This window comes from Podarcis muralis, chromosome 3 (assembly GCF_964188315.1).
Source record: "Podarcis muralis chromosome 3, rPodMur119.hap1.1, whole genome shotgun sequence".
Lineage (NCBI taxonomy): Eukaryota > Metazoa > Chordata > Lepidosauria > Squamata > Lacertidae > Podarcis > Podarcis muralis.
Genome location: NC_135657.1, coordinates 71,622,225 through 71,642,157, shown reverse-complemented (window position 1 = coordinate 71,642,157; position 19,933 = coordinate 71,622,225). Strand labels below are relative to the sequence as shown.

Below are 19,933 nucleotides of genomic sequence, written 5' to 3'. Positions count from 1 at the left end.
GGATGACTCAGACTTTGAGATTTGGTTACTGGCACCCTTTACCTTCTGCAAAAGAGGAAGAAGAAGAAAGCATTTACCACACACTTTTGAAAGAATAAATTATAGCCAAAGCCAGTGCATGCAATTTGACAAGAGAAGATTCCTAATACCAGCTTTGAGCCCACTGATGCTAATTACATAAAATTATACTTCATATTAAACCTCATTGTTGCAAATAGCTCAACCACCAAGGAGGAGTAATTAAATTAAATCCAGTTGCTTAAGCATTTAACTGAATTGCAGAAACCAGGTTAGTATGGCAGCAGATTAGTTCACATTAAAAGCAGGTTATGCTGTAGTAGATGAATTTTTATTTTTTTTAAGCAGCACAACATGGGTGAGGATTAGGGTTTTACAGTTGTCAGGGCCTACCAATGTCACTCAGGCTCAGTTATCCACCTAGACCTTTCAGCAACTTTCAGTACAACACACAGTTGTATCTTTCTAGATTGCCTGTTCAGTCTGGGATTGGAAATACTGGACTGTAGCAGTTCCATTCTTATCTGATGAGAAGATTCCCAGAAAAAAAACTACCACAAAACTGGGAAGGCACTACAGACATAAAAGTGAGACCATCTCTGTGTTTAAGAGAAAGACAAAAGGTTTGACTCAGCACTGTGTAACATCACTTCCTATCCTCCTCTCATCTCTCTGGTACAGCCTAACTACTATTTCATTGCTTTCTCTAGAAAAGCACCCTTCTGGAAGAAGCTCTGCTGCTCTTCCCAGAGTATTCTACAAGGCCATTGTGCTACCTTGACGAAACAATGTGAAGCTTGGTGTGCTTCTGTTTATTTTGAAAAGGTACTAGTGTCTGGGAGAGTTTTATAGAACAGCCCAGAACAGAGCTAAGGTTGCTCTGTTTCCCTAGGCATTTGAGTTCAATTCAAGTCTTGTTTTGTTCCAGAAAGGTTTATTCCCTGGACACCAATAAGTAGTTTGCAGACATGGATACAGAGGTTTGCAGCTCAAGCAAGCAAGGTGACAACTCCATTAGAGCTGGGTGATGTTTTGATACATCGTCCAAAATTGGTTTGAAGTCAACATCATGATAGCGGTTTCATAATATCCGGCATTGTAATATACCATGAATCACTGTGTGTGTGTGTGTGTGTGTGTGTGTGTGTGTGTGTGTGTACTATGTAAAAAATCACGATGTGGGGAAAACCGTGAAGCCAGTCATCGCTTCTCTCATGATTCCTGCTGCCCCCGTTATTCTGAACTTTAAAATTACAGTGGTAACAATACAGTGGTACCTCTGGTTACGAACTTAATTCGTTCTGGAGGTCCGTTCTTAACCTGAAACCTTTCTTAACCTGAGGTACCACTTTAGCTAATGGGGCCTCCTGCTGCCGCCACGCGATTTCTGTTCTCAGCCTGAGTTAAAGTTCTTAACCCGAGGTACTACTTCCGGGTTAGTGGAGTCTGTAACCTGAAGTGTTTGTAACCCGAGGTGTTTGTAACCCAAGGTTAAAGTTAAGTTAAAAAGTGTCAGATTTAGACTCCCTAAGTAGTAGCAGTTGCCAAGTAGTAGTAGTTTCCCTTTACATAGTTCCATCCTTATTTCAGACATTGTGATATATTGGAATTTTGCAATGTTTAGCTGGTGTTATATAACGATGTTGAAAACCAGACATTACTCAGCCCTAAACTCCATACAGTGGATCATTGAACTATGGAATTTCTTGCCTCCAAATGTGATAACCGCTGGCTTAAAACAGGAGTTAAACAAAATCACAGAGGAAAGGGCTTTCAGTGGCTACTAGTGAGTCTGTTAATAGCATGTTATGACCCTTAGACTATGTTCTAACCCCTAGATTAGAAGCAGCATGCCTCTGAATACTAATTATTGGGCAACAACAGTGAGAGAGAACCATGATACTCGCATCCTGTTAGTGGGCTTCCCAAGCAGCATTTGGTTGGCCAATGTAGGAAACACGGTTGCTAGACTAAATTATCCAGCAAGGCTCCATGATGCTGCATACAGATTCTCATACTCCTCTCGTTTAGGCAATAATTTTAGGAACAATTTTTAGAGGAGCAACCACCCTAGTCTTTTGCAGCAAAAACAGTCCTGTGGCACCATAAAAAACAAGACACTTGTTTATTTAGGCAAACTTTTGGGAAGCCAAAAGATTTTTGCCTTTCTCTCTCCCCACCCCTCTTTAGAGTGCAATGTATTTTTTTCATAGTGGGTTTTATTTTATATTGCATGCTTATAATTGCTAGATTAGCTGCCAGATTATGATGGAAAAGGCAGGATATAGGTCTTTTAAATAAACAATTCCAACATCTCCTTCCTGATGCAACGCCAGCATGCTATTCAAAACCAGTCTTACAGCTAAAGCCACAGCATTCCATGTCTGAAATGCTACATGAGAAAAGAGCAGCACAAGATTGCAATTTTACTGCGTTCTGCCTCTTTGGTTGTCATGATGTCATCTTGCATCTGCTTCGATGGCAGGCTATCATTGGAAGCCTTTGAACCTTCTGCACCTCAGTCATATAACATCAGTTGTTTTACAACGAACAAGGAGATGTCAAACACAGCACCTGGAGACTCGCAGAGAAATCATGTGCTGGAGGCAGGGCTGTTTGGTTTTTGCCAACTTCAAGCAACAGAAACCTGAAAGTAGGAGGAAATCAGACATACGCAGGATAAAAAGCCCAGAGGCTTGTTAAAAACATATTGGTTGAGCTTATTGTTGGGTCATATTCAATGGTCCAAGTCTTTTGATAAGGGACATTCTAGTTACATTAGAACCACCTACATGTTGTTGTCAGACAATGAAATACAACATTTCAAAAAAGTTCAAACAAGCCAGAAGGCAAGAGCCAACCCATGATTTCTTCCTTCAACTTTCCCTAATGCTTTTTTCTAGATTTATAGCGACAACTATTGCATGTTTCCAGGATCTTGCATGAAACTTCACTGCACGAGTTTAGCCAACACAAGTGATTATGAAGAATCAAAGTTTTAAACCCCCCCTTTCCCCATGAAGTCTTTGGCACAACTCTCTTGTTCAAACACCTTCTGTTCCTAAGTCTATGTGGTGTAATTAAAACATTCTTACAATTTATTCCTTCATCCATTTCCCTCCCCTTCCCATTTCCTATGCTGAATTTTAGATTTTAACCTCCTTGGAGCATGGACGTGCCCTCGTGTAAAGTACCGTGGAGACTGATGGGACAGAAACAGCTATTAAGTAGGATTATGGCTACACAGAATGATCAAAATCCAGACAAAATTACTTTCGATTTATTATACTCAGTGTTTACATTAGTCAAAGACTGGCTATTTCGTTCTTTTAAGAGCAGAGAGCCTTTTTAAAAATCTCACCATTATTCTAAGCAAGCAACCTTTTTGTTTTCCTTATTATAAAATTATGTGCTTGTCTCCCCCTACTGGAATGAGGCGCTGCAATAAAAGCTTTCAGTAGAGATGTTTGAGCTGAGCTGGTTTTTTTTCCAAGTATTTGATTGATGTTGTGGCTAATGAGAGAATTTTTAGAGAATATCGTGTTTTGTTTTGAAGTTTCCTTACCTGCTATCAGCCAGAAGTTGGAACAGTAACATGTTACTCAAAAAATCTTTGAGTCCAAGATGGGCATGAATAAAGTGAGTAGGCACCGAGCTGTACCCAAATGCATGCTGTTGTGAAATGTGTAAGAGTTGCAGATGCAGAGGAAACAGCAAAGAGGAGAAATGCAGATGAGAAGCCAGGGTAGGATAGCAGCTATGTGCTCTGGGATGGGTTAAAATGCTTTTTCTTTAAGTTGTAAAGCTTCACCGACAGCAGGAAACACCAACATGATGCCAGCCAGCATCGCCAATTCTCATGGCTTGTAGTCCCACAATATTAGAGAGAACCATGTTGGCTACCCTTTAAGGGCACTCTTGAAGAGTCCACACCTATGCAAGGTTAAGTGTAAATATGACAAACAGGTGTTTTAAGCACACTGGTAGCATGCAGGTGTACTTATGACAGAGCTAGGGTTGGCCGTAGCTCACTGTAAAGGCTACACTCTGTCCTTAGAGAAGCAGGTCGAGCAAAAATACTTAAGACACAAGAGTTGAACAAGCCTGCTAGGTTGTTACTGCATCCTATCCCATAACAACACACTGTCAGTAAGAATAAGGCCTGGACACTGCCTGACACGAGGGGCCGCTGGGAAAACTAATTTCCCAATGTTCTCGAAGCATAAACAGAAAGAAAAGCAGGGAAATGAAAGAGATATTCCAAAACATATGAAAGGCACCACATTGGGGAATACTGTTCTAACCTGTAGTTTAAGTCAAGGCTTGTTTAATTCTGAAGCCAATGATGGTTTTTTCTGCCCCAAGCCATTTTGTACCACACATTTTTTGTTGTGCTCTGACACTTAATGGTCTGACACTTTGGGTGTGGTGTTCAGCTGGAACAGAAATCTGAGCCCAAATCTTGAACACACGTTTCTATCTGGTGCACACACATACTTATGGACTGCATCCATTCGCTACAATTTAAATTGGAAAACATCTTAGCACAGGGTTTTTGCTTTTTTTTAATGAAACCATTTTCGCATTTAGGACATTTTTCAAATTTTATTTGCAACTATTGCAATTACAAAGAAATATTATCAATGTAAGTTTGCATTTAAAGTGACAATCCTCTATTTCATAAACAAGGTCACAAATTAGTGAGCAGCTCATTTGGCTTTTGGGCAGCTTCTATTATATGGAAATGTTCCTGTTATGACAAACTCATTTGTCACAAATGTTTTACAGTATTTCAGTCTTGCAGTTCCTCAACATATAGTTATAAAAATCTTACTACATGATTGACATTCAGATGTATTTCTATAGCTTCTAACCACATCAATAGTTATTACCTTTACATGTGGGCAGAAAGTGAAATTCGTAGTAAGTTTTTGCTTATCCTTCACAGAACGCTCCAGAAATACACTTAAAAATCGAAAGCAATTATTTATGTTGAGAATGAAGCCTGGCTCTCCATGCTAGCATCCCTGTTCAGCCCTCAGTAGAGAGGAAAAATGCACTGCTGTAATGCCGTTTTATCAAATTTAGTCCAGTTTATTTTGAATTGTTCTCAATAAATACAAAAACATACCATCTTAGCGTGCCTTATGTGTCTGTCCTAAAAGGCTTCTGACAGGGTTAAGGTAGATTAAAAGCCAAGAATGTCAGCCTTGATAATTGTTACCTTTTGTAAAAGGTGTTATGTATTAAGCCACCACATTGAGTAACATATGGTCCCACAGTCATTTGATACATACAGTTTTATCAAAATAAATTCTGTATGATTTGCTGATATTAGTTGCTTAAATATGCTTTAAGCCATTGAAAGATTCAGAAACATTTATAACCTGCATGAGAGTATGGGGCAAAAGTTCCCCTCTGCTTAAGGTAGATTACGTCTTTAAAAAAAAAAAAAAAAAAATCAGCCCTCATGACAATATGGAATGTCCCCAACTAATGGTAGGATGCCAATTCTGAAGTCCAAAACAAAACAGAAAGTTTAAAGCTATAAATCTCAGCTTCAGTAATGTTCATGTATCACTGCAAAACTGCTTTTGGATTTTACCAAAACAGAAACTCAAGGGGGTGTTATTTTCAACAGGAGGCTTCAACGTATAAAATAAACTTTTCTAGGGTGAAAAGTTGATTTAAAGATTGCTTCTATTTAATAATAGTACCTCTTAATATATTGGACCAAAAGTTGATCAGACAACATAGCCCACACGTCTGGACATTTAGAATAAAAAAGCTTTTATTTTCAGTTGAAATAAATGCACCGTCCTGTACTTAAAGGCTGTAAAAGAGCCCTATGCATCTTCCAGGTTATACCAACTGATCAAAAGACCTCCACTGGGAAGTTACATAAAGCACTCATAATTGGTAAAGAGAAACTTTTTAAAAAAAAATCCATCTTCAGTACTTCTGCACTGTTTTTGTTTTATCCCTTCCCAGGTCAAAAGTTTGTAGAGATATCCCGTGTAACACAAGTTAGTTCATGGTACTGTTTTAGTCATCCTCCTCTTCCTCTTCCTCCTCTTCCTCAAAACTGTCTTCAAAACCTTCACTGTCTTCCTGGTCCTCATCTCCCTCTATTGCTGTATCCCATTGTGGATGGTTTTCTGGCACTGGTTTAGCTTCATGAACTTCCAGCTGCAAATAAAGTTTGAGAGATTGTCCAGAAAAGGATGGAAGTGAGTTAGAACACAGAGATTAATCATTTTATGTAAGTTGTTGGGGTTTACAAAATTATGAATTATGTTACAAGGCTAATAATAATAATACTTCAATAAAGTACTTTGTACACGCACAGCAAGCCTAATGATAAACAATAAACTTCAAGGGAAAGTGCAGAAGCAGAGAAGCCAAAAGACGAAGCTCAGTGACAGCCCAATGACCACAATAATTCTGTGTCCAGGGCAGCTGTCTACCAGCTCCATCTGGTACACCAGCTGAGACCCTATCTGCCCGCGGACTGTCTCGCCAGAGTGGTGCATGCTCTGGTTATCTCCTGCTTGGACTACTGCAATGCGCTCTATGTGGGGCTACCTTTGAAGGTGACCCGGAAACTACAACTAATCCAGAATGTGGCAGCTAGACTGGTGACTGGGAGTGGCCGCTGAGACCACATAACACCTGAAAGACCATATTGGCTCCCAGTACATTTCCGAGCACATTTCAAAGTGTTGGTGCTGACCTTTAAAACCCTAAATGGCCTCGGCCCAGTATACCTGAAGGAGCGTCTCCACCCCCATTGTTCTGCCTGGACACTGAGGTCCTCCTCCAAGGGTCTTCTACTGATTCCCTCACCGCAAGAAGCGAAGTTACAGGGAACCAGGGAGAGGGCCTTCTCGGCAGGGGTGCCCCCCCCCTGTAAAACGCCCTCCCATCAAAGATGTCAAGGAGATAAAGAATCACACAACTTTTAGAAGACGTCTGGAAGTCAGCCCTGTATCAAGAGGTTTTTAAGGCTTTGTGTTTTATGTTTTTAGATATGCTGTAAGCCGCCCAGAGTGGCTGGGGAAACCCAGCCAGATGGGCAGGGTATAAATAATAAAATTATTATTACTAAGGGGCTCCGTCAGCAGGAGTCAATCAGCTTTAGCTCATATAAATGGCTCATTTACATACTACAATTATTTTTAAAAAAAGGAAAGTAGACTACTAACTAGTTCATTTTTACATCCCCGGATGTCGCACTGAAGTGGCTCTGCAAGTGACACTGCTATCCTGGATTGTATCTAACACAAGTGTAAGTGGGAGGGACACTTGCAAAAGGGAATTACTGGCACTGTCTTCCCCACTATGTTCCCCAGCATTCTTAAATGGCCCCTTGTGAGGGACCCCTGACCCCACTCCATCTGATATATCTGAATATATCTCTCTCTCTCTTGAGAGATGAATGTTTCCTACCAGTATCTTAATGCATGCAGATTGTGATCCTATAGGTCCCAGCCAAGGAGGAACAGAAATAACTACTCTTGTAGATATGCACACAGATGTGCACTGCCGCAAGAATGAGATAAGAGGGGAAGCCTTTTGATCAAGCAGAGCTCATTTGTGGAACAAAATCTCTGGGAAAAGCTCTTCTCCCAGGCAAGAAACTACACTGCACACTTTCTGGGAAGGCACTACTTCCAGCTCCTTCTTCCAAGGGAAGTGCTATCAGTGGCGAGCAGATGCAGAATCGCTGGCCCCAAGGATATGGAATGCATTTACACAGGGAAATGCACACACCCAAACTTCTAGATCTGTTTTTGGTACCTCAAAGGCAGTTTTATCTTAGTTTTGCATTGTAAATGGCTCTATCACTGATCTGTGTGTGATTGCATTGATATGCATGTATTTGGGTGGTAAGCCAAGTTAGAGATTTTTTTAACTTGCAGTTGTAAATGAAGTTGCAATCTTTGGATCTCGTTGCTTGTGCTTAAGCAGAACTTTGTTCCAAAGATAAACAATCCTTTTGGTTAAATGAAAAACCCAACATTGATGAAGAAATCACAATTGTGGAATAGCACAAGACTGTGTACATTAAACTCTATATAGCAACAGTCACCTTCAATCTCTGCAGTGAATTTGCAAAAACTCCCCTCCCAAACCCACAAGTGTTAAGAGAGCATACCTTCAATGGTTTAATCTGGTCCAAGCCCATGTAGGAATCTGATCTTAAATAAACCGTATATTGGTAGTTTCCAGGTTTGCCAGGTGCAGGAAACTTTAGTTCTACCTAGAGACAAAATCAATCCAGAACAACATCAAGTTATAAGCAGACATTTACAAGCCGAGCTGAGAAACAGTTTTGATAAAATGAACAGAAAAGCCCAGAGTAATAATAATATTATAACAATATTTTTAAAATTCATATCCTGCCCATCTTGCTGGGTTTCCCCAGCCACTCTGGGTGGCTTACAACATATATAAAACACAACAAAGCATCAAACATTAAAAAAACAAAATATCCTATACTGTACAATCAAGAAACAAACTAATAAATCAATAAAAACCAATGGCAACAGTAACAACCATAATGGGTGCCCCATGATCCCTCAACAAGTTAAACAGCAGCCATTATTAGTTCTCTTTTATTAATGATTTGTATCTACTTTTGAGAGGTGTGGTTCCTTTCCCTTGGAAGAGAGGAGAGACATATACTTGCTGGGTTTGGGGGTGTTTTTTCAAGAATAAGAGTGTCAATGGGAATAAGTATCTTACTGCTACACCAGTGGTTCAAATAAATGTTGGAAAGTAACATGATACTTTACCTCTTCCCGATCTTTTAGTGTACACACATGATATGGCATAGATATTAGTGTTTGTTCCTTCCTATCTGCTATATATAGCCACCACCATTCTTGCTTTTCCTGTTCAGGAGAAAAATAGGGAGAACGTTAGAAAAAAAAGAAAGCAAGCCTTACCGTAGATCAGTGAAACTGAATTTTCAGTTTGAAAACTTGTGCATTTTTGTACATTCAGCAGGAGCTGCAAGCGCTTTGGTTGAATTGGCTCATCCCAAGAAAGCTTTCTTAGCTTCTTCCTCGCTGCACCTCACTGCCCTTAATATAAACCAGGGAGTCAAAATATTGCCATTTTAGGCAAGTGACGTTTTTGGAAAGCACAGATGAAGTGCTAAGTTTGGGTCTCAACTATACTACTTCATTTAGATCAGGCTTCCTCAACCTCGGCCCTCCAGACGTTTTTGGCCTACAACTCCCATGATCCCTAGCTAGCAGGACCAGTGGTCAGGTATGATGGGAACTGTAGTCTCAAAACATCTGGAGGGTTGAGGTTGAGGAAGCCTGATTTAGACTGAGGGTAGAAGCTGTCAATATGGATTGCCCCTTTATGAATACAGAAAGTTGAATGTTGGGAAGGAGGGTTCTATGCCTAGCTTTCTCCTTTACAAGCTTGTCTTCTGCGTCAGAATCTTCTGCCCAATCATATGAGAGCTGCCACCTGCATTACAAAGGGATATAGATCCCTTGACTCTTCAGAGACTAGACTCCTTATTGTAAACCATTTCGATATTTTAGATCTAGTAAGTGTTGCGTAAGTAGACAAAATAGTAAACTAAGAATAAATAATATACTTGGCACACCGATTTATCGCCTTACAAACTGCTTGAGATAACTAGGCCTAAATTGCCTAGATTAAACGCTAGTTAAGAAGAGAGATCTAGAGGGTTCATAACAGGGTCGTCTCCATGACCACGCCAGTACTGCCTGTCCTGTCCGTCTTCGGTATCTATTTGCTCCTTTTAATAGTGGACTCAGGTGTTTGAGTGCCAACATGAATGAGCCAAATAGGGTCACAACAGGAACAGACAGGCATCACATGCTCAGGTGAATCGTGAAGTGTCCATTTTTACACGTACAAAGCCCCCTCTTCCCTGAAATATCCAAATAGGGATGGGGTGCTCTGTGACTTCCAGGAGTTTTAGTAGGTTGAAAAACTGAAAATGAGAGGGGAGGGAGTTAAGCTGGCCTACTTGAGCCCACCACAAGTTATAGCGACCTCAAAGAGGATGCAGCTGGCATCCTGACCATGAGAACTCTGTTGGGGTCAATATTTCTACCTTTCGTAGAAGGGTCTGCTTGTTTCAGTTTTGTAGTGCTTAATTTTGTGTAAACAAAATTCCAGTGTTTCCAATTTCCACAAAACAGATCTAACTGACATGTCTTAATTTGCACTCCCAATGGTACAAAACACTCTCTAAATAGGGATTAAAAAGAGAGCAAAAATAAAGGCTGTTGTGTTATTAAAATATTAATCACAATGGCTAGTTCTGCACTCTAGCATGGCAGATGAACAAAGAATAAACTGTTCATATAGCAAGCCAATATTAATGAGATTGGCACAATTTTGAAGAAACAGAGCAGTCTTAAGTGTCAGACAAAACTAAGCATGTTGCCCAATATTTGGCACTGCTTGACAAGAAAGATTTAGATTTCTGTCTAAAGGTTTCCCTTTTAAGCAGATCACTGTTAGAATAGAGTGCATGTCTGGATTAAGCTGGCACACTACCTGTGGAGTGGGCAATGCTCTTTTCAAGCAGATGGGTGGTAGACATAAGCATGCCAGGAAATCAGTATGTTTGTGGAACTGAATATGAGGGCAAGGTTCCACGGCAACCTGTGCAGTTCTTAGCTCCACTTATCATGAAATAGCTTATATAGTAGTATAATGAGAAGGAAGAAACAACCTCAGCAAATCCCAGCTCAACATTCTGCAGAGAGTACAACATGGAATATCTAAAGAAGTTATTGCCAAGATCCACAGCAAAACTCAAGAGACTGCAGTTTCCTATACCACTTTACAAGAACAGCACATTGGGAACTGCTCCTGAACAAATGGGGGAACAAATGGCTGTGCATAAAGATAGCCAGGTACTGGAGAGTTTGAAGTCTTCAGGTCTCCCTTACTTTGTGAACAACTGTCATGAAAAGATTTTATTTTTTAAAAAAGCTTTACAATATTAATTTCAGAATCAAGTCTTATACTTAAATTGGCTTTATAACTTGTCAAAGGGAGAATGATTTCAATGCAACATTATTTAGCTCTCCATCTGCTGACCTCAGGAAAGTAGAGACTGTACACAGGATGGGTTATTTTTGATTTGGTTTCCAAGAGAGCCCGTTCCTTGCGCTGTATACTCTGCTGTAATTCCTGCCACTCCTAAGGGAGAGAGAAGAGGTATTCAGCATATTTTAGAAAGTAATTTCACAACGTTGTAGGAAGTGTAGATGAATGAAAACGGGAATACAAACATCTCAATGTTACTGACAATGATGATAGGACAAAGTTTTTTGAAATCAGTTCTTACCAGTTATCATTGCCATCTTTCAATACATCACCCAACATATTTCCTTATTACAGAAATAACCAGCTTCAGAGCTTTATATTCTGCAACCAAGGTATGGATTTTCTCCCATGTCAACAATATCCCAATATTCTTTTACTCACCCATCAGTCCTCCCTACACTTAAAATATTATAAGCAGTAGCTTATACGTTGCTGAGACAAGTGTGCACAAACTTATGCAATGCAATAATTACTATACAGTACTATCATAGCTTCTAATGCAGAGTGGAGATTTTATATGGGGAATTATACAGGAAGCTCCTCCATTATCGAGACGTGCATACAAATGTGTGTGTGTGTGTGTGTGTTTCCAGCATAAGAACAGTCCTGGTGAAGACCAATGGCCCATCTAATCCAGCATCTTATACTCAACAGTGGCCAGCCAGGTATCTATTGGGAGCCCACAAACAGGACCCAAGCACAGCAGCACTCTTTCCACTTGTGATTCCTAGCAACTGGTATTCAGAAGCAGACCGCTTCTGATACTGGAGTGCTCATCATGACTAGCAGTCTTTGATTTATTCCCTTCAACGATGCTCTTAGCGGAGAAACAGCATTTCCCCCTTTTCACGGATGCAAGAACTCTGACGGAGGGCCCTCTTAACGACAAAAAAGTTTTCCCAGTACACATAGTTATAATCAGCCGACCACCATCCTATTATTGATGTTACATGGCAATGACACCACACAATGAGAAGTGAGCCTTACAGCTTCATCATCCTTGCTTTGTTTCTCGTCTTGTTCTCTGTCGGAGTCTCTGTCGCTTCCATCATCTTTGTCACTTAAAGAGTCTCTATTAGTGTCATCTTCATCAGATTCACTCCCTTTATCAGAAACTTCATCTTCGTCTTCCTTTACAACTTCCTACAGAAAAAGGACAATCCTGTGATTACTTTAATAACAGTACTCAAGAGCTCTGACACTGATGGCATAAGATGGAACAGAAGATTTGTTCAAATACTGCACTGAATCCTTCCATTTCATGGATGGCTTTTCAGCACTGCAGGACAAATTTGATAGGCGGGCAGGAGTGCCACCTGTCAATCACTCGATGTCACAATTATGCCAAGTGATTTGGGACTTCAAAGTGCCACATGCAGTCGATGCAGTAGGCTTTAGCTCTATCACCCAACGGCTGATGGGCAGTAAAGACAAAACCTGCTTCCTCTTGCCAATGTAAAATCAGGAGCACACTTCAATACCCCCAACTGCACTGGCAGCCATGATGTCACAGATGATGTTTTGTGTGGGACAGGCAGTCATGGTTTGGGGAAAATGGCTTCACAGGCCAAGAGTGGCCCGCAGGTGAAAGGTTCCTGGCCCCTGCTGTAGCCATGTCCATCTCTTCAAAGAACAGTTAGAAAAATCTTACGAAAAGGCTGACAACTAATATTGCCTAATGAAACAAATGAAGTCATGTTATCAAATTCTATCTAAAATAAAAGTCTGATATACTGCAGTTTTTATTCATAGATAAACGTGTGTGTGTGTGTGTTTGTGTGTGAGATATAATATATATATACACCCCCGTCTCCAGTCTATGAGTCCTAGATAAGGATGGACAGCAACAATAAATTGTCAACTGACAGAAATTTCTTTCAACTGCCTTTGAATCCTGAATAACAGCATTGTTTTTTCTAACCTGAGTAAGGTGATTTTACACTGCCTACAATATGCAGCTTGTTGGCTTGATTTTGGCTTGATTTTGACTTCTAAAAGGGCTGCCTTAAACACTGTTCTACTATTCCCTAGGATTTTAGTCAGTGCTCTCTGTTAGGTCCCATAGCTTAGCCGCTCCTCCCCACTCCCATCTGTGCTGATACATACACTCCCTGCTACTCCATTTGCTTGCTTTTGCTTCTGCTGCTTCGTCTGCTGAAGAGGTGCTGGTGCAGGCTTCTTTTTCACAACTTTCTTCTTCTTTGATTTTGAAGCTTTCTTTGTCCCTTTGTTCTTCTGCTGCCATCCTTTGCTCTTCGTTTTGTTCGCATCGCCTTGCTGCAAAGGAATAAGGGTGTAACGTCAAGAGTGGACGCTTCCACGTCAAGCTGCTTTCAAGTGTTTTAAAGGTTACAACCGATAACCTCAGAGCCTTTTTAAGTTTGTAGCAAAGTAGCAAGCCTGCGGGGCAACAGTATCTGCCAGGACACCTCTGGATCTCAGAGCATTACGTTTGATAGCCAGCCTCCCCAGTGCCAATGGATAACACATGCTACATGTCAGCTGGTGGAGGGAAAAGCCAAGGCCATGAGAAAGGCAAGCCAAGATGAGACAAGACACTGCATAACTATCATCAGAAATGGTGGCTGCACGCGAGATTTAGCAGGCGCAGATCTGCTTTAGTTTCCAACATCGATCACACTGCTCTTGACAGCCGTGGTTAAGTGAGACAGGGTTAAGTGGGATACTTATGCAAACAGCAGAGGAGCATGCTTTTAATGTAGCTGTATTTCCATTTATTTCTAAGATAAGGAGCACATGCAACATAGTCACCCAAAACCACTAGTTCTGAACTTACGCCATCCTCTGCAGGCTGCTCTTCAGCTGAACAGGTCGACTGCTCTTTTTCAAATACTTCCTGAATAGGGAGGCAAGCAAAATCTATTAGTCTCACAATGCCAACAACATGAATTCATGATCAACTCAATGTTCCGAATGAATATTAGGGCAAGGCACTAGCTCACTCCTCAAACATACAAAGATTCTAGTTATTAACAGAGAGGCTTCTCGGTAGTGGCACCCGCCCTGTGGAACGCCCTCCCATCAGATGTCAAGGAAATAAACAACTACAGTGGTACCTCGGGTCAAGTACTTAATTCGTTCCGGAGGTCCGTACTTAACCTGAAACTGTTCTTAACCTGAAGTACCACTTTAGCTAATGGGGCCTCCTGCTGCCGCCACACTGCCAGAGCCCAATTTCTGTTCTTATCCTGAAGCAAAGTTCTTAACCTGAAGCACTATTTCTAGGTTAGCGGAGTGTGTAACCTAAAGCGTATGTAACCTGAAGCGTATGTAACACGAGGTACCACTGTATCTGACTTTTAGAAGACATCTGAAGGCAGCCCTGTTTAGGGAAGTTTTTTTAAGTTTGATGTTTTATTGTGTTTTTAATATTCTGTTGGGAGCCGCCCAGAGCGGCAGGGTATAAATAATAATAATAATAATAATAATAATAATAATAATTCTACATCCAGTCTACAAAACTGGTTAACCAACATGAAATCACTTGCTTTCCAAATGATTGGCAGCTGAGTATGTGAGGCTGACTGCACAGAAAAGTATGTGAACGTGAAATCTGAAATTTTCTTTTCTCTGGTGTTTTATCTTCAGTGACCCTTAATACATGAGAACATTGGAACCTGCCTGTGGCGATCACACAGGGGCCCCGGACGTTTGACAGTCTACTGACCCTGTGCCACCACTGTGATTGCCTTCTTCGCTGCCACCAACCCGTTTCTCATGGGTACACACAGAGTCCAGTCAGTTGTTAACATTAACAAATAATCAAGTTTATTTTATAGGCATGAACAAGCTTATGGTTTCAGTTAATTTTTCTTGGCAGTTTCTTAATCTTAGTTCCTTAACTGTCCTATTCGTTCCTAACAACTTCATACTGATTATCCCAACTAACTATCTGACTCCCCCTAACAGTTCCTCTCACTCTTTCACCACACAACTCGACCAATGCACAGACTTATATCCTCCCTCTTCCTTCTTCAACTCCCAACTCCCAACTCTAACCCTAACTCCTCCTATCAGTTTCCACTGGCCAATCACATCACACTCATTTTAACCCTTTCCTTATGACCCACCTAGGAGGCAAACACCACACTGCCTTATATAGAGACCACTGATCCCATCTAGCTCAGTACTGCTGAGTTTCAGACAGTCCTGAGGTCTTCAGATAGGGTGCCTTTCCCAGCCCTACCTGGAGAGGTCAGGGATTGAACGTGGGACCTTCTGTAGGCAAAGCAAGGGCTCTACCACTGAAATATGGTCCTTGGCCATCAATGATGACTCAGGGCATATCATTGACTACTGCTGTTCAATTTATGAACCAGATGTGCAGTTAGATGGAAGTAAGTTTTTTTTTGCTCAACATACATTTTTGAAAGTTTGAACCCCAAAATAATGTGTGCAAATAAGAATACTCACTGCCATTGTCTGTCTTGTTAGGGTGACCAAAACAGTAACGAGCGATCCTACTGTGATGTTGTTGCTGTCCTCGTCATCCAAAACTTGGGAGGGAAGAGGAAGGGGTGAAAGGATACATCAATTTGCACTGGGTTTTTTCTCAATTTAATAGCTTCCTTGTAAATAAGCTTCACTCAGCTGTCAAATTTATGACTGCAATCCTACTTGAGAATATCTTAAAAGAAGTTTGAAAATGCAACTTAAAGCCCTCACTGGCACCTTTAACCACCCATCCAATTGAACGTTAAGACTCAAGGGACTTTCTGAATGTGGCACAAGGAGTGTGGAGAGGTGTTTGGTTCACCAGAGTGTTCCTCACAGGAAATGTGCTGCTGAGGCAGCACTCTGCACAGAATTGAACTGATGTTACCTGGTGATGTCTTCTGATTGGAAAGTGGGCATGGCAAAGGAGAGGCCAAATTGGACCCACTGGCAGTCCAAGACTGGCTTGCAAGCTAGAGCTTTCTCAAACTCTAAATCTAAGACTACAGAATGCAGGAAATCTGCAATTCCTTAAGGCTAAACAATTTAAATTCTACAGACACCATTAAGTGCACCATGAATGCATACCAAATAATGAAGAGTGGACATTTAGAACATCACCTACCCTGGGGTTTTATATCCATGGTGATATGTGGAAAACTGCCAAGGACAGCCATAACATCTTCATATTTTTCATCTTCAAGGAAGTGCAGTAAATTGTGGCGATCCGATGCTTTTAAACTCACCAAGTCTTGGATGGTTTTGATTTTGTACTTGGTAAAAAAAAGAGCAAAAATTCTATTTTCCAAAAATAAAACCCACTACCACATAATTTATTGATATTGCTAACATCTATCACAGTGGAAACAGAAAGTATGAACAGTGGCACTCTCTGGAAAATTAAATAACAGAGTTAAGGCATTGTGGAATTAACTTTTTCCAAGTCATAAATAGAGCAAGTTAGTTTGAACATGGCTCCTGATGACCTACAGGACCTTACCTTTTTATGATTAGAAACCCGTCTGAGATTGTCCTCTTCAATGTGTGGGAGTTGGAGGAGTGGAGATTTAAACTGCTGAAGCCCTTGAACAGTCATCTGTGAAAGCTTCATGCAGTTTTCCAGAGAACCCAGTGATGGAGCACGAAACTCTCTTTCTGGAGGAATGGGAGAGAAGGAGAAAAAAAATGTATACTAAACTGTTAGTGAGACATTTCAGTAACTCAGGAATTAATACAACAAAAGTTTTTACTAAATACGTCAATTCTCTAAGGTCGTACTGTATAATTCAGTGAAACTGGAGAGAACATTAAAAGGGGGGAGACTGGTTTTTTAATTAAAAAAATACTGTTTTGTTTCAAAGTTTTGTGTATTATTGCAACACAGTTTAATAGCCACTTCAGTATCTTATTTTCAAAATAAATATTTAGGGTGGTATGAAGTAGTTCCATTAGCACAAGGACTTCCAGTAGTGCAACAGAATTCCCCCCTCCTCACTCTCTGTACCCCATAAATCTGTTCTGAAGGGCAAGGGGAGGAGAGGGGGGTTAAGGTCAGTTGTGCAAATGGAAATCTTTGGGCTAATGTAACTACTTTGTTGGAGACCTCCCTTAGATATTGATTTGACATAAGTCAGTAAAAGCCTTTTTAAAAAAACAATACATGAAATGCCAACTTCACATAAGAAAATTTCTCTTTCTTTACAGAAAATTGGCTACTTCTTTCTATACCTATTTCCCTAATAAATTGCCTGTATCTCCTAGAAACAAATTATTCTGAGGGGCAAATTATCGATATCTTGTAGAATTCATGAGGATGTGAAGGTATATTTTACAAGCTGGCATATAATAAAGCTTATTCTTACCTTCACGGCTACGTGCCATTATGATTAGTTGGCAGATTACATTAACCATTTCTTGAAGCAAAGCAGGACACTTTTTCAAGATAAACTGCTGATCTGCAAGACATAAGACATTCAACAGTCCTGTATATAAGGTAAATCTTGCCACACACGTAGCTTTTGTCTCATTTTTTGCTTATGTTATACTGCTATTAATATCTCCTTGCCCTTATGTTCCTTATGTTTATACAGAGAGAAGTATCATAATGTGTGGCCCATCCCACTCTTTTGAAATCGTGTCACCCTTTGGAACAATCTTATACTTAAGATTTACCTAAAACTAAAGCGTGATCACTTTCAACTGCTTTAGAAGAAGAGTTTGGATTTGATATCCCACTTTATCACTACCCAAAGGAGTCTCAAAGCGGCCAACATTCTCCTTTCCCTTCCTCCCCCACAACAAACACTCTGTGAGGTGAGTGGGGCTGAGAGACTTCAAAGAAGTGTGACTGGCCCAAGGTCACCTAGCAGCTGCATGTGGAGGAGCGGAGACGCGAACCCGGTTCCCCAGATTACGAGTCTACTGCTCTTAACCACTACACCACACTGGCTCCATTTACTGTATGTACATCTCTCTCCTCCCTCCTGATGATGATGGTCTACAATATCCCTGATCACCGGTGTTTCTGGCTGGGACTGTAGTCCAAAAACATTTGGAGGGCCACAGGTTAGTCACCTTTGCTGTGTAGGGTAATAAAAAGGGAGGGAACTGTAGAAAGCGCAACTTGTCAAACAAGTGCTGAAATGGCCTCTTTCAAGCAACAGCAACACAGGGAGCTACCTCATACCAATTCAGACCACTGGTCCATCTAGTTTAGTATTGCTTACACCAACTGGCAGCAGCTCTCTAGGGAGGCACCAGAGATTGAACATGAAACCTTCAACATGCAACTGACAGATGATCTAACACTGAACTAAGTCCCTTCCTTGGAGCTCCGTCCTCCTCTGTGACCATTGTGTCCAAATGAATTAGACAAGATAGGAGCAGGTTTTGATTTATTTATTTTTAATGGCTGGAGTTATCAAGAGCAGAGGGACTTTTTAGCTCCCCAACCCAGTAGTGTCTGAGTGTGCCCCTTTAAGTGATCCTAAGTAAATGGATAGAAGCAGAAAGGTAAAATGCTGCACTTCAAAATAATACTGCAATGACACTGAGGAGGCCTAATCAACAGGAACTCCATAGGTGGGTGAGAAAGTGTTTTTCCATTCCCTTCTGGAAAAAAAGGGGGGGAGCAGGGTTGTGAGAGGTGATATATTTGCAACACTTATCTCTTCTCAACCCCGTAATTAAAAAAACCCAAAAAAAACCCCAAAACCCAAAGAAGTCCGATTGAAGAGGTCAAAAGAAAGATTCAGAGTTTGTGACACTTTCATACACAGGAGAGCCTGAAACTTCCAAATTGGTTTGTGTCCAATTTTGCCCCTCTGACTGGGTTGCCCCAGCCACTCTGGGCAGCTACCAACAGAATATACAAAAACACAACAGAATGAAAACAGCACATGAAAAGCTTCCCGATACAGGGCTGCCTTCAGATATTACGGAAGGTCGTAGAATTATCTCTCTCTTTGACATCTGAGTGGGGAAGCCAATTTTGCTTGGTGCAGCTTCAGACCTCAGAAGCCAGAGAGATTTTGATATGCCCAGGGGTAGAGGCAAGATTTCAAATGTGCAATATGGTTTCCAGGACTAAAAGCTATAAATGATGCCTACTGAAAGTAAGTTATTCAATGGATTTAATTTGCATAACTTATCAGGCTGCATAATTCCGCTTTTCTTAGCATGAAATATGGATCCCTTTGTGGTTTTCCTTTTTTACAAAAAAAAATACAGTGCACACATGGCCATAAAAACCAAGAAAGTGATAAGACCAGAACTTATTACTTGACATGCTCCACTTCAAGGCCTAGTTCTAGCTTTTTGATGTTGTGGTTTCTCAAGCAAGGTACCTTGTTCAAGTGTCTCAGGAATTTTCATTCTGGCAAGGTGAGCCAGTAAGAGCACTCTGGCCTTCAGGCTGTAAGGACAGGTAAGAGGAGGTTCGTTTTTCTTCAAATTAATGCTGCCAATTTCCCTGATTAGCTGAAACGACAAATGAAAGGGGGTTAACTAAATAATATTTTGGCACCAACACACGTAGTTTAACTTTTCTCAGCAATAGCAAACCTGTGGTATTTGAATGTTGTCTACAGGTCTGCTTGTTGCATCTTTATTATACTGCGGGTCAAATTCGGAAGCACCTGCTAAAACCATTATAAGCCCTGCAAAGAAAACCAGAATATAAATACAAAGAAAGCTTTTGGAAATACCCTTTTACTACAGTTGCCCAGCTCCAAAAAAAAAGTGTTAGCATGCCTTCCCACTGCCAGCATGTCTGCTTCCAGACAAGGAAATCAGGATACAATAAAAGCTGGCGGGAGCTGTTTTCTCAGCCACCACAATGGGCCTA

General features: G+C 40.8%; 1 protein-coding gene across 1 annotated transcript in view; it reads right to left on the bottom strand.

Annotated features, from left to right (window-relative positions):
- Positions 1-5,467: 5,467 nt before the first annotated feature.
- Positions 5,468-19,933, bottom strand: part of SEC63 (SEC63 protein translocation regulator) — a 30,807-nt gene continuing 16,341 nt past the window's right edge. The window contains exons 9-21 of the mRNA XM_028723098.2: positions 19,651-19,745; positions 19,434-19,566; positions 17,451-17,543; positions 16,589-16,743; positions 16,214-16,361; positions 15,568-15,650; positions 13,931-13,990; positions 13,240-13,410; positions 12,121-12,276; positions 11,125-11,226; positions 8,817-8,915; positions 8,177-8,281; positions 5,468-6,207 (exon numbers count right to left, since the gene is read on the bottom strand). Coding sequence (XP_028578931.1) covers positions 6,064-6,207; positions 8,177-8,281; positions 8,817-8,915; positions 11,125-11,226; positions 12,121-12,276; positions 13,240-13,410; positions 13,931-13,990; positions 15,568-15,650; positions 16,214-16,361; positions 16,589-16,743; positions 17,451-17,543; positions 19,434-19,566; positions 19,651-19,745 — 1,544 coding nt within the window. The 3' untranslated portion in view covers positions 5,468-6,063. The remainder of the gene's footprint in view (positions 6,208-8,176; positions 8,282-8,816; positions 8,916-11,124; positions 11,227-12,120; positions 12,277-13,239; positions 13,411-13,930; positions 13,991-15,567; positions 15,651-16,213; positions 16,362-16,588; positions 16,744-17,450; positions 17,544-19,433; positions 19,567-19,650; positions 19,746-19,933) is intronic.